Below are 11,392 nucleotides of genomic sequence, written 5' to 3'. Positions count from 1 at the left end.
CCGGCCTCCGCCGCGTCTGCCTGCCTCGCGTCTGCCTGCCTCGCGGCGCCTCTGTTTCCCTGGGGCCTGTCTGTCCTCGCAGACTCTGTTCATCTGCTTGTCCTGTGGCATCTCTGTCACTTGGCATCCGTCTCCAGCCTCTGTCTGCCTGTCCGGGCCTCTGTCTGTCCCCGGGCATCTCTGTCCCCTCGGTTCACCCGTCTGTCTGTCTGTCTCTGGGCCTCTCTGTTCCTCACCTACCTCTCTACCCGGGAGTGAGACCCCCTGACCTTCCAAAGCTAGTCCGTGCCCCCCACCTGGACATGGGCTGCGAAGGGCATGAGGACCCCAGGGGAGGGTCCCCAGGTCTCCCGTTCCCCCACTTACCTGTGCAGTCCCCTAAGCCTGAGGTGCTGGCCCCGGACACGTCCTGCTCAAAGGTGGCCCTGATGGGGGCAAGGCAGAGACAGTCAGCAGAAGCCCCGCTCAGGGAGCCAGAGGGGAGGAGGGACCCTGGTCAGCAGGCGGGTTACACCCCCTCCCCTCCCCCCCTCAGTACCTGGTGCCAGGGCTGAGGAAGATGCAGGAACCATCGGGGGCCCACCCGCAGTAGGGGTCCTGACTGCCAATGCAGTTCCTAGGGCAGACAGGGGACCGGCATCAGCCACGGCCTCCTGCACCGTGCCACCTCCTGCAGCCCCGGAGTCCTGGCCAGAGTCTCTGCGGTGGGGGCTGCTCCTTCTCCATTTTACAGATCAGAAAACTGAGGCCGAGGAAGTTCACTTTTGCCCGAGCAGCAGAGCCGGGGTCGGAGCCCAGCAGGCTTGCCCCAGAGTGTGTGTCTGGCTCTGTGCAATGCCGTCACTCCTGCCTGGATGGCGGTGCAGGCGGGGTTTCTCAGGGTGGGGGGCTCCCACGGAGCTCAGGGGGGGCCAGTACTTTGCATCTGGTTTCCACCCATTTTAAAGGTGGGAAAACAGCCCCTCCCTGGACCCCAGCTTCTGCTCCTGTTGCTCTTAAAAATGTCACTCAGGCCCTGACCGGTTGGGCTCAGTAGATAGAGCGTCGGCCTGGGGACTGGAGGGTCCCAGGTTCGATTCCGGTCAAGGGCATGTACCTTGGTTGCGGGCACATCCCCAGTAGGGGGTGTGTAGGAGGCAGCCGATCGATGTTTCTCTCTCATCGATGTTTCTAACTCTATCCTTCTCCCCTCCTCTCTGTAAAAAGTCAATAAAATATATTTTTTAACAATGTCACTCAGGTCCCACTCCTCCTCTGCCCGCAGGCCTCCAGGGCCCTACCTCCCTTGGGGCAAACACCCAAGTCCTCCCCATGGCCCACAAGGCCCTGCATGACCTGCCCCCATCCTCTCCCTGCTCTCACCTCCTCCCTCACTGACTCCTCTCCAGCCACATGGGCCTCCTCACTGTTCCTCTAAAACCCAGGTCATGGTCCCATCCAGGGCCTTTGCACGTGCTGTGCCCTCTGCCCCACTCATCTTGCAACAAGTCAGGCTGCTGCTGGGCCCTTTAACTCAGACTCAGCCCTTCCCCTCTTCCCATGCTCATCTCCTTTCAACCCCGCCCCCCACATGCACCCCCAGCAGTGGGCCCGGGGCACTCACTTCATGCACCCTGAGTACTGCTGGCAGCGGGCCACGGGCACACGGACCACACAGTGGGGGAAGGCCGCCAGCAGGCCTCCTGAGGCCACATCCAACTCCAGGCCCAGCAGCCGCTGCCCCGTCGCACTGCCACCTGGCCGGCCACACCTGGGGGCGAGCAGATCAGTGAGGCTCGGGCTGTGCCCCACCGCCACCGGCTCTGCCCCCTGGCCTCTGCCAGACCCCACCTGTCTGGCCGGTAGGTCTCGAACTCCTCGAGGAAGACACTGGGCCCAGAGGTGCCCAAGACACTGGCGTTGGGCCAGACCAGGAACTTGAGGATGGTGCCCGCCTCGGAGCCCAGGAAGACGACGGTCTGGTTGCCCCAGGGGCCGGCGCCCACATCCACAGCCACTCGAGTCAGCTGGTGCCTGTGGCCGGGGAGGGGGGTCAGTCTGGCACCACAGCCCCTTCGGTCCCACCCCCACTGGGCAGACACAGAGACACCGCCCACACCAGGCAAGGTGGGCACTGGTGTGGGTACAGGGCTACACCCAACCCTCCTCCAAAACAGACCCCACCCTGGGCTCCCACTGGGCCTGTCTCTCTCTCTCCTTGAATCTCTCTGTCCCTCACTGTGTCCCTCTCTGTGTCTCTGTCTCCTTCTCTCTGTGTGCGTCTCTCTCCCTCTCTGTGTCTCTGCCCCTCTGTGTCTCCGGCCAGTCTTCAGAGCTGTATGCTGTCTCCAGCAACACTGCTCTCCACCGCCCCCCTCGCATACACAGTCAGCCCCGCCCTCCTTCCCCACCCGCCATCCTGTCCTGGGCTTTCATCTTCACCCTCCGCCCCACAAGGATCCCAGCCACACGTGGGACTGACCGTGTCAGAGTTCGTACTATCCAGGGCGCATGGCCCAGTGAGGGCACCGCCTCGTCCATCAGGGGGTGGGTCTTGACGAAGTTGAGGATCTCATCAGGGAAGGCGCTGGAGGCGTTGTACTGCATGCCGGGAGCTGCACAGCACCCAGGCCTGGGGGGTGAGGGGGTGGTCAGGGCAGTTCAGGGGTCCCCACATAGGGGCTCTGATTCTCCATGGGACCCAAGGCCCTGCCCCAAGGCTTGTTTCCCTCATCTGTGTAATGGGTGCAGTGGAACTCGGCAACAGCCAGATAACGACCCGGGAGTCCCCAGCCTTCGGTCGTGGGGACAGGCCCACCCCGGCACCTGTCTGGGGATGGAGGGGCGCTCACCGGGGCCGAGGCACCTGATCCTCGGGCACAGGTGTCCAGATGGACTCCGGGGACTTCTGCTCTCGAAAGCGGCCTTCAAACACAGCTGCCACCTGTGTCATGTCAAAGGCGCAGACGGCAGAGCCGGGGATGCTGGGGAAGTAGATGGGAGGGAGCGGTGAGCCTGGTGGAGGCGCTGCCTCAGGCAAGTGTGTGGAGGAGTCCTTGTCCTCCGGAGCTGTCCGATGTTCAGTCCCCTGAGCTGGCGTGTCACCCACCAGCCCCATCCAGTCACTGCCGCCTGAACCGTGTTAAGACGGTATCCTATTTCAGCTCCTCTGCAACCACCCGTGTCCTGGCCTCCACTGTCGTGTGCCTGACTGTCCAGTCTCCCAGACATCACTCCTCCCTCCTTACAACCGTTCCTTCTGCTCCTCGCTCTTCCATGGCTCCCTGGTGCTCCAGGGTAAAACCCAGGCTCCTCTCTGCAGCCCGTCACCTCCCTGCCCTCACACTCTCACTCTCCCGGTTGCTCCCTCTATTCCAGCCACATGGGCTCCTCTCTTGTTTAAACACACCAAGTTCATGGTATCCTCACAGCTTTGCACATGCTGTTCCTCCAACTTGGAATGCTCTTCCCTTTTCCTCCACCTCACACCTACTGAAGCTAGTTCCCATGTCCCCTCCTCCAGGCACTCTCTCTGACCCCCTCCTTCAAAGGCAGGGGGTGTTGATGTCCCCATCTGCCCAGTTCTGACCAAAGGCTCTTGGAGGGTCAGTGTGGCTTTGTTCTACTGCGGTCTGGGGTCAGTGCCTCGTGGGGGTCCAATCTTGCCCAGCCTAGGACTATAGGCAGCGAGTGAATGCTGGACCTGGCCACTCCTGTCCACCCGGGGCCCCGAGTCCACTCGGTCAATGTTCACTGACCTGTTGCTGGGGGTGGAGAAAATGGCAAGGACTATGGGCCGGCCCCCCAGGCTGACCACACCCGTGACGGCCTGCATCACATTGAAGTAGAAGTGGGAGTCCCCGGGCACAGAGCAGTTGAGCCGCGCCTTCAGGAAGGACGTCCACTGCTTCTCCAGCACGCGCGGGGAGCCCCCCACATCATTCTTGCACACCCGGGCCACGCGGGACACCACCACCTGGGGGGACAGCGGACAGGCGGGGCCTGAGCCCTGAGTTCCGAAGGCCACCCTGCCCACCACCCGGGCTGGGATGGAGGAGCCTGGCCCTGGCTCACTGTGGGGTCCTGTGGTCACTGCACCTCTCTGGACGTCAGAGTCCCCGGTGGAAATATGGGGATTGGCAATAGGATCCTAGCAACGTGGCAGTCATGATACTCACCAGGTGCACTTACAGACCGTTCACTTTATTCTCATCAGCTCTTACTTTCCTCCCAAAGCTCTACCAGGGAGGGCCTACTGATATCCCCATTGTATAGGTGGAGAAACTGAGGCACAGGGAAAGGGAAGTGACCGGCCCAAGGTCACACTAGTGGGAAATGGCAGTCTTTGCACCTACTGTCTGGCTGCTGCAATGGACGGGCAGGCAGAGGGATGGAGGAATGGATGGAGGAATGGGTGGATGGATGATTGGTGGATGGATGGATGATAGATGGGTAAATGAATGATTTGAAGGAGATAATGGTGGGTGATGAAGGAGATAATGAATGGATGCATGTGTGATGAATGGATGCCTCTCTGGGAGGGGAAGTGGGGCGTTACCTTCTCCAGGTAGTTAAACTCCATTGCGATCTCCCGGAAGAAGAAGTAGATGTGGCTGCCCCACTCCACCGCATGCACAAAGTAGGGCTCTATGGGAGAGGAGGGGTCAGCACCCAGCCCCTGACCTGAGAAAGGTGCTTCTGGGGCTGGGCACACATCAGCCGGGTGGCTGCTCTTATGGTGAAGGGGGGACGTACGTTGGTCACCCAGGCGAAGGGAAACAGACGCAAAGCTTTGGGGTTTTGCGGGAAGAGGAAGTGTCAGAATCCTAATGTCGCAGTGTCTACCTTCCACAAACAGCAACGACTACTATTTTCTTTCACCTTCCTCCCTCAGGTGGCAAAGACCTGAGCTGCTGCTCTCTCCCTCTTGTAGTTCCATTTTGGGCTCCCAAGCCACCCATTCCCATCAAGTTCTACTTTAGATCCAACTTCAATCTTTCCTATAGCCTTTTAAACATTGATTTTAGAGCGAGAGGAGGTGGGGGGAGAGAGAGAGACTGATTTGCTGTTCCACTTATTTATGCACTCATTGGTTGATACTAGTACGTGTCCTGACCCAGGATCGAACCTGCAACCCTGGCACATTGGGATGATGCTTTAACCAACTGGCCAGGACCAATCTTGTCTCTGGCTTTATCTCTAAAGAGGCCAGTAGGTTCCAAAGATGAGATGGGAGTCCCCTCCCTGTCTCCTCTGGGACTCCTATTCTGGTGGGGCGGTGGTGGGATTCGACGAATGTCCATCCCACCTTTAAACCACTTGGAGTCGTGTTTCACGGTGCGCAGCGTGGGTCTGTCTCCAAGGCTGCGGTAGATGACAGCATCGATGGCTAGGAAGTCGGTCACGGTGGCTGTGAAGAGCATTCCTTCTGGATGGGAGTGATGGGGGGGAGCAGGTGAGCGGCTGGGTCGCAGAGGCCAGAGGTTGTGTGCGTCCATGCTTGATCTTCCCACACGCTCAGTCTACCTCACTGAGCCGAAGCGAGCCTGCCTCTAGGCTGGGCCTTGACCCCATCTAAACCCTGAGCCCAGGCTGAGCCCCAACCCTGCTGAGGCCCTGAGCCCCGCTGAACCCCAACTCCCACTGAGCCCCGACTCCAGGCTGAGGTTCTGCCTGTCTCACAGCTGGACAGTCTCCCAGCCACCGTCTACATGACCCCAACTCCAAGAGTGGAAAATACCAGGCCTTGCTCGGGGCTGGGGCCTATCAGATGGCCAGAGCTGGGGGGACACTCACCAGAGAAGAGGGCGACGTTGGCGTGTTTGGGGTCGTACGGGCAGCGGGCCATGCCACTGATGTTGTCCCCGAGGGGCTGTAGTGTGTCTATCTGCAGGGGGACAGGGCCTGAGCGACCGAGCTCGGCCACACCCGGCAGCCCCATGGCTCCCCGAGACCTCCCTCCAAGGGGAATCCTGTCTCTGCCTTGGATGCTGTGTGACTTGACCAGTCACGGAACCTCTCCGGGGCTCAGTTTGTTGATCTCTAAATGGGTCTAAGAGTTGACTCCAGTGAACCCTATTACTGGGTCATAGGTCAAATAACTAGGGCTTCCTGACCTTAACCGGGCCTCCCTGGGAAGCCTCCTGAGCTGTGGGTGAGGCGGTGGGGAGGACAGACCCAGTAAGGCTCTGGGAGGAGGCTGTGTGGGCGGGGGACGGGCACGCTAGTGGAGGGCAGGAGAGCAAAGGCCTGGAAGCTGGGCCTGGGGCCGCCGGGACTTCGAGGGCAGAGACTCACACTGTAGTTGGCGCACAGGGGGTTGAAGGCGTTGGAACCGCACACAAAGAGGGTGGACTCGTCCCGCAGGAGCAACACCTTTACAAAGTTTCGACACTCGCCCTGGGGTGGGGAGGGGAGAGAGAAGTGTGGTCATGTTGGGGGGCACAGCAGTGCTGTGGGCCTTAATGGGGGGGGCGGCTAGGGCAAAGGAGGACCAGGACCGAGGTGGAGACGTACAGGGCGGGGCCGTGTGTGGGCGTGTCCAGGTCTCAGCACCATCAGGGGCGGGGTACAGCTAGAATAGGCCGAGATGGGGCATGGCCATACCTACTTTCCATCCGCGGCCATTGAAGGGATGCGGCCATGGCAAGACCTAGCCTAAGGACGTGGCCATGACTGGGACCATTTGGGGGTCGTGGCCAGGCTCAGGGTTTAGCCATGACAACATGGGGTCCAGGCCTGGGATGAAGGGGGAGGAGGATTTGCCTTGGGTGTGGCCAGCTGAATGGGGGCGTGGCTTGGGCGTGGTCATGGCTGATTCGGGGGGGCATGACCAAGGCCCACTCACCTCCTGCTTGCCCTTCATCCGACACACATTGATGTCGCTGGGGTTGGAGCGCCAGGTCAGCTTCTGGGGGCACAGGGAGCTGGTGAGGGGTAAGGGGTACCCAACAGCCCTAGGAACCCCTGCCAGGTAGGCCCGAGTCCATCTTGCTCCCCATTGTCATGTCAGCTCCCTCTGGTGGGCGCCCCAAGGGCTGTCCCCTCCTCCTCCCACCTGCGCCCCATCCTCACCCGCTGGTACCGAAGCTCCGTGGAGGTGGGGGGCTCCAGCTCTACCCGGTACAGGTTGTCCCTGAGGGAGGGGTGCGGTTAGTGAGATTGGAGGCCTCCACTCTCCCCACATTCCACCCCCTGGGGCATGGACACAACACTGGACAATCCCTCACATGCGTGTGTGTACCCCAGCACGTGTCCTCATGCCCTACAAAGACTCCATAGTTCTAGCACAGCCGCCTGCCTTCGCATGCCACCTCGAGCGACACCCGCTGTCCTGGGGTTACACTGACATGATGAACTGTCCGATGCCTTTCATCAGGTGCCCCCTCAGCACCTCTCAGTCTACCCCAGGCTCACCCCTCCCCCCCATGTCATGGAAACCTGCCCTGCTAAGGTCATTGGCCAACTGGTGTGAAGTACAGCAGTCACTTCTCTGTCCCCCTCCCCCTCTCCACAGTGTCTGGCCCCCGCAGGGCTCCCCTCCTCCTGGGAACTCATTCTCACAAGGACCCCGCCCCCCAAACTCACCAGGCTTCCCTCCTACCTTTCAGACTCTCTCTGGCCTCCTGCCTCCTCCACCCTCCTGGGTGGCCTCGTCCACTCTAATACTGACTGCACCCTCATGACCAGGCCCGCAGTCCTGTCTCCAGCTCGGCCTCCTCCGAGGTCCAGATTCGGGGGCCGGGGGCTCCTGGGCGGCGCCACGCGGAGGGCTCACAGGCATTTCACATTCAGTGCGGCCATTCTGAGCCCGACTGTTCCCCCAAACTGGGACCCCCCTTCCCTCTGTCTCCCACCTCTGACCTTCCTCTGTCCAGCTCTGTCCTCTGAGGGTGCAGACCACAAGTTGGAAGTCACCCTCAACTCCCCTCCTCTCCTCCCTCCCACATCCAACACATCAGTCTCCCCTGCCTTTAATGTTTATTGAGAATCCACCTACTTCTCCCCCCTCCATGGCCACCCCCCATTCCAGCCCCATCGTCTCCCAGCTGGTCCATCCAGCTCAGTCTCTCCAACTTGCCTCCCCAAAGAAGCCACCAGAGGGCGACGGTGAGCACCTAAGTCGGGCTCCCTCCCTTCACCTACAGCCCTCCAGGGCTCCCGCCTGCCTCCAGGTAAAAACCCGCCTTCCCCTCAAGCCAGGAGGCCCTGAACCACCTGCCTCTGTCTCCTCTTGCCCTCACCTCCTCCTCTCTCCCCCTCTCACTGTGCTCAGCCATGCAGACTTCCTTGCTGTTCTAACCTGCCAGGCACAGTCCCGGCCTCTGCCCTCTGCCCCCTGCCCTCTGCCCAGATGTTCCCCTCTCCCCCAGATTCCTCCCGGCTGCCTCCTCATCATTTAGGTTTCAAACCAAATCCACCTCCCCAGCACCCCCGGAGGCACCCGGTGACTTTTGACCGAACAGTTGTCCCCATCTGCTAACACCCCATAGCAGGCACCCGGCTCCAACCACACCCCGAGCCCAGCACCCCTAAAAGTGCCACCCGAGGTCCACACATTCACACCCGGCCCAACAATAAGCCCCACCATGGAACCTCCCCCAAAGGCTCCCGCCCTGCCTTCTGCCGGACACTCCCCCTACCTGTCCCCAATGAACAGCGTCCTGTTGACCCGCAGGACCCGCTGGATGTTGAGGTCCTCAGCGCCCTCTGCGGGGGTCAGGCGTCCCGGCCCGCTGCCCACGAACACAGGGTAGTGGCTCAGGTCTGGGGAAGAGGAGTGTGATTTAGGGCCGGGGTGAGCCTGGCCTCGTAAGTCCCTGAGGGAGGGGGGCGGCGGGCTCAGTTGGGGAACAAGACTCTCCTTCCGGACCCCCCCTCGCCCAGGACCCCCACTCACAGTCCCTGGGGGCCACGCTGAGCGGCGGCGGCTCCTCAGGGAAGAGTCCGTGGGCGCCCCCTAGCAGCAGCAGCAGGAGCAGTAGGGCCAGGCGGGGAGGGGGCGCTCGCGGGGTCCGCATGGCGAGGACAGGAGGTGACACCTGCGGGCGAGAGGGGGGGCGGTGAGCGGCGTGGCCTGTATCCGCCACCAGATGGCGCTTATGAGCCGCAGCGGCCGGGACCTTCATTATTGCCCCCAAATTCCCGTCGGGATAATAATTTAAAATAACAACTTCACTGCCAGACCCACTCTTGCCTACCTCACCCCCTTCCCCTACAACACCTGCCAGAGTACCCCTTATCTCTCCGGTCCTCTGTCTGCTCTGTGCCCTTTTTTTAAAAAAACACACACAACATTTTTTACATTCATTAATGATGGATACTTTTCCCATTGATTTTTTAGAGGGAGTGGCAGGGAAGGAGAGGGAAAGTGGGAGGGAGAGCGAGTGCGAGAGCGAGAGAGGGAGAGAGAGAGAGAGGGGGGGGGAGAGGGGAGAGAGAGACATATGGATTGGTTGCCTCCCACAGATGCCCAAGGAGGGAGGAAGGAACCTGCAACCCAGGAATGTGCCCTTGACCGGAAATGGGACCCGTGACCCTCTGGTGCTCGGGCTGATGCTGTACCACTGAGCGACCTGGGCAGGACCATCCTAACCACTCCTATGTGTCCTGTGCAGTGACAGTAAGTCCATTCACAATGTTGGACAGCCATCCCCACCATCCGTCTCCAGAACCTTTTCACGTCCCCACACTGAAACTCTGTTCCCTTTAAGCACCACCTCCCCCTCCCCCAGCCTCTGGCACCCCCATCCACTCTCTGTCTCTGTGGATCTGACTCCCCTGGGGACCTCCTGTGAGCGGAATCACAGTCTCTGCCCTCCCGTGTCTGGCTGACTTCACTGAGCACCATGTCCTCGAGGCTCATCCGTGCTGTAGCAGGTGTCAGGACTGACGTGTGCGGATGGGTCGCACTGTGTGTCCATCATCTGTGGATGGATATGGGCTGCCCACCTCTTGGTTCCGGTGAATAACGCTGCTGTGAACAGGGCCGTGCGAATCTCTCTGCGACTCTGCTTCCCATGCCTTTGGGTATGCGCCCAGGAGTGATACTGCTGGGTCATACGGTAATTCTATGTGTTTCTTTTTTGGAAAAAGCCATGCTGTTTCCACAGTGGCTCCACCACTCACATTCCCACCAGCAGCGCAGTGTCCCGATCCCCCACATCCTTGCCTCCACTTCTCACTGCCTGTTTTCTGACCGTCGCCATCCTAACGAGTGTGAGGCTGTTGCTGTGTGTCTTACGTTAGTTATTCTGATGGTGATGATACAGAACTAAACCCCACAGACTCCTTTAGGGGAGTCCGGGCTACTTCAGGGCCAACCCACTGCACCTGGCCTCAGCCCCCCCCCCACCTGGGGTTACCAGAAGCCTTAGCACCTCCCCCAGGCCCCCTAAGACCATCTGCTTCTCTCCATGAAACTTGAGGCGCCGCTGCTAGCAGCCGCCTGGCGCCCGCCTGCCGGGAAGCCGCCCCACCACCTGCCCCAGCACCTGGTCACCGGGAGCTGCCACCAGGCATGGAAGCGTGTGGCCAGCATGTGCACCCCATGCCGTGCAGGGCACCCATGCACCCACACATCTGCGTGCCTGCAGAGGGGCATGCTTCCTGCCTGCAGCCTTGCGACATGCGTGCACGCCCACGGGGGCGGGGAACAGTGCCTTGTCCTGAGCCTCAATTTATAAATCGATAAAGTGATAGGTCCCACCCAGAGGACCTGTCCTCTGTGGCTGGGCCTCTCAGCTTGACCCCTCAGCTACCACTCCTACTCGGGCAGACCATCCCACTGGACTGCCACTCTCAGGGGAGGAAACTGAGGCAGGGATGGAAGTCCCTCAAGGCCACCGACTTCATCTCCTCCCATCGTCAAGGGACTCCCAGGCGTTACACTGCCTTAGTGACTATACGTCTGTCAGAGGCTGGAATTTCCTTCTGGAACATTTCTCCCACTTCTTTCTGCCAGGGGGTCTGGGTTACTCTTTTTTTTTTTTTTTTTTATAGTTTAGAGGGAGAAGGGAGAGGGATAGAGATGGAAACATTGACGAGAGAGAAACATCAATGGGCTGCCTACTGCATGTCCCCTCCCGGGATGAAGCCTGAAACCGGGCATGTACCCCCTGACCAGGAATCGAGCCAGTGGCCTCTTGGAGCACAGGACAGGGCACGTTCCACTGAGCACGCCCGCCGGGCAGGGGCTACCCTTGAAACCCACAGCTTCAGCATAAATTTTAGGATCAGCTGGTAAGTCCCAAAACAAACAACAGATAAAACATAAACCCGGTCAGGATTTTCACCGGAAGGAGCTGAACGCGTAGATCAGATTGAACTACTGACCGACAGCTGCTGCTCGCCCACCCCAAGCCCTGCTTCCCTGGTCCTGCCTGTGTCAGCTGAGGGCTCAGGACACCCGGAA

The 11,392-nt window shown here is 60.3% G+C and overlaps 1 protein-coding gene across 5 annotated transcripts in view; it reads right to left on the bottom strand.

The window, feature by feature from the left end:
• Nucleotides 1–33: 33 nt before the first annotated feature.
• SEMA6B (semaphorin 6B) overlaps nucleotides 34–11,392 on the bottom strand; it is a 21,936-nt gene continuing 10,577 nt past the window's right edge. For 3 of the 5 annotated variants that reach the window (XM_006754039.2, XM_006754040.2, XM_006754036.2), the window contains exons 2-16: nucleotides 8,879–9,020; nucleotides 8,622–8,745; nucleotides 7,054–7,114; nucleotides 6,827–6,905; nucleotides 6,277–6,378; nucleotides 5,776–5,862; nucleotides 5,288–5,407; nucleotides 4,538–4,626; nucleotides 3,738–3,955; nucleotides 2,832–2,963; nucleotides 2,462–2,611; nucleotides 1,831–2,013; nucleotides 1,604–1,750; nucleotides 539–616; nucleotides 35–425 (exon numbers count right to left, since the gene is read on the bottom strand). In XM_006754039.2, coding sequence (XP_006754102.1) covers nucleotides 245–425; nucleotides 539–616; nucleotides 1,604–1,750; nucleotides 1,831–2,013; nucleotides 2,462–2,611; nucleotides 2,832–2,963; nucleotides 3,738–3,955; nucleotides 4,538–4,626; nucleotides 5,288–5,407; nucleotides 5,776–5,862; nucleotides 6,277–6,378; nucleotides 6,827–6,905; nucleotides 7,054–7,114; nucleotides 8,622–8,745; nucleotides 8,879–8,999 — 1,872 coding nt within the window. In that variant the 5' untranslated portion in view covers nucleotides 9,000–9,020 and the 3' untranslated portion in view covers nucleotides 35–244. Of the gene's footprint in view, nucleotides 426–538; nucleotides 617–1,603; nucleotides 1,751–1,830; nucleotides 2,014–2,461; nucleotides 2,612–2,831; nucleotides 2,964–3,737; nucleotides 3,956–4,537; nucleotides 4,627–5,287; nucleotides 5,408–5,775; nucleotides 5,867–6,276; nucleotides 6,379–6,826; nucleotides 6,906–7,053; nucleotides 7,115–8,621; nucleotides 8,746–8,878; nucleotides 9,021–11,392 lie in introns of all 5 variants that reach the window. The other 2 variants (XM_006754037.2, XM_006754038.2) reach the window with 2 other exon arrangements.

Source organism: Myotis davidii, unplaced genomic scaffold (assembly GCF_000327345.1).
Source record: "Myotis davidii unplaced genomic scaffold, ASM32734v1 scaffold551, whole genome shotgun sequence".
Lineage (NCBI taxonomy): Eukaryota > Metazoa > Chordata > Mammalia > Chiroptera > Vespertilionidae > Myotis > Myotis davidii.
Note: the sequence above shows the minus strand (reverse complement) of the source record. Positions and strands in the feature narration are given on the sequence as shown.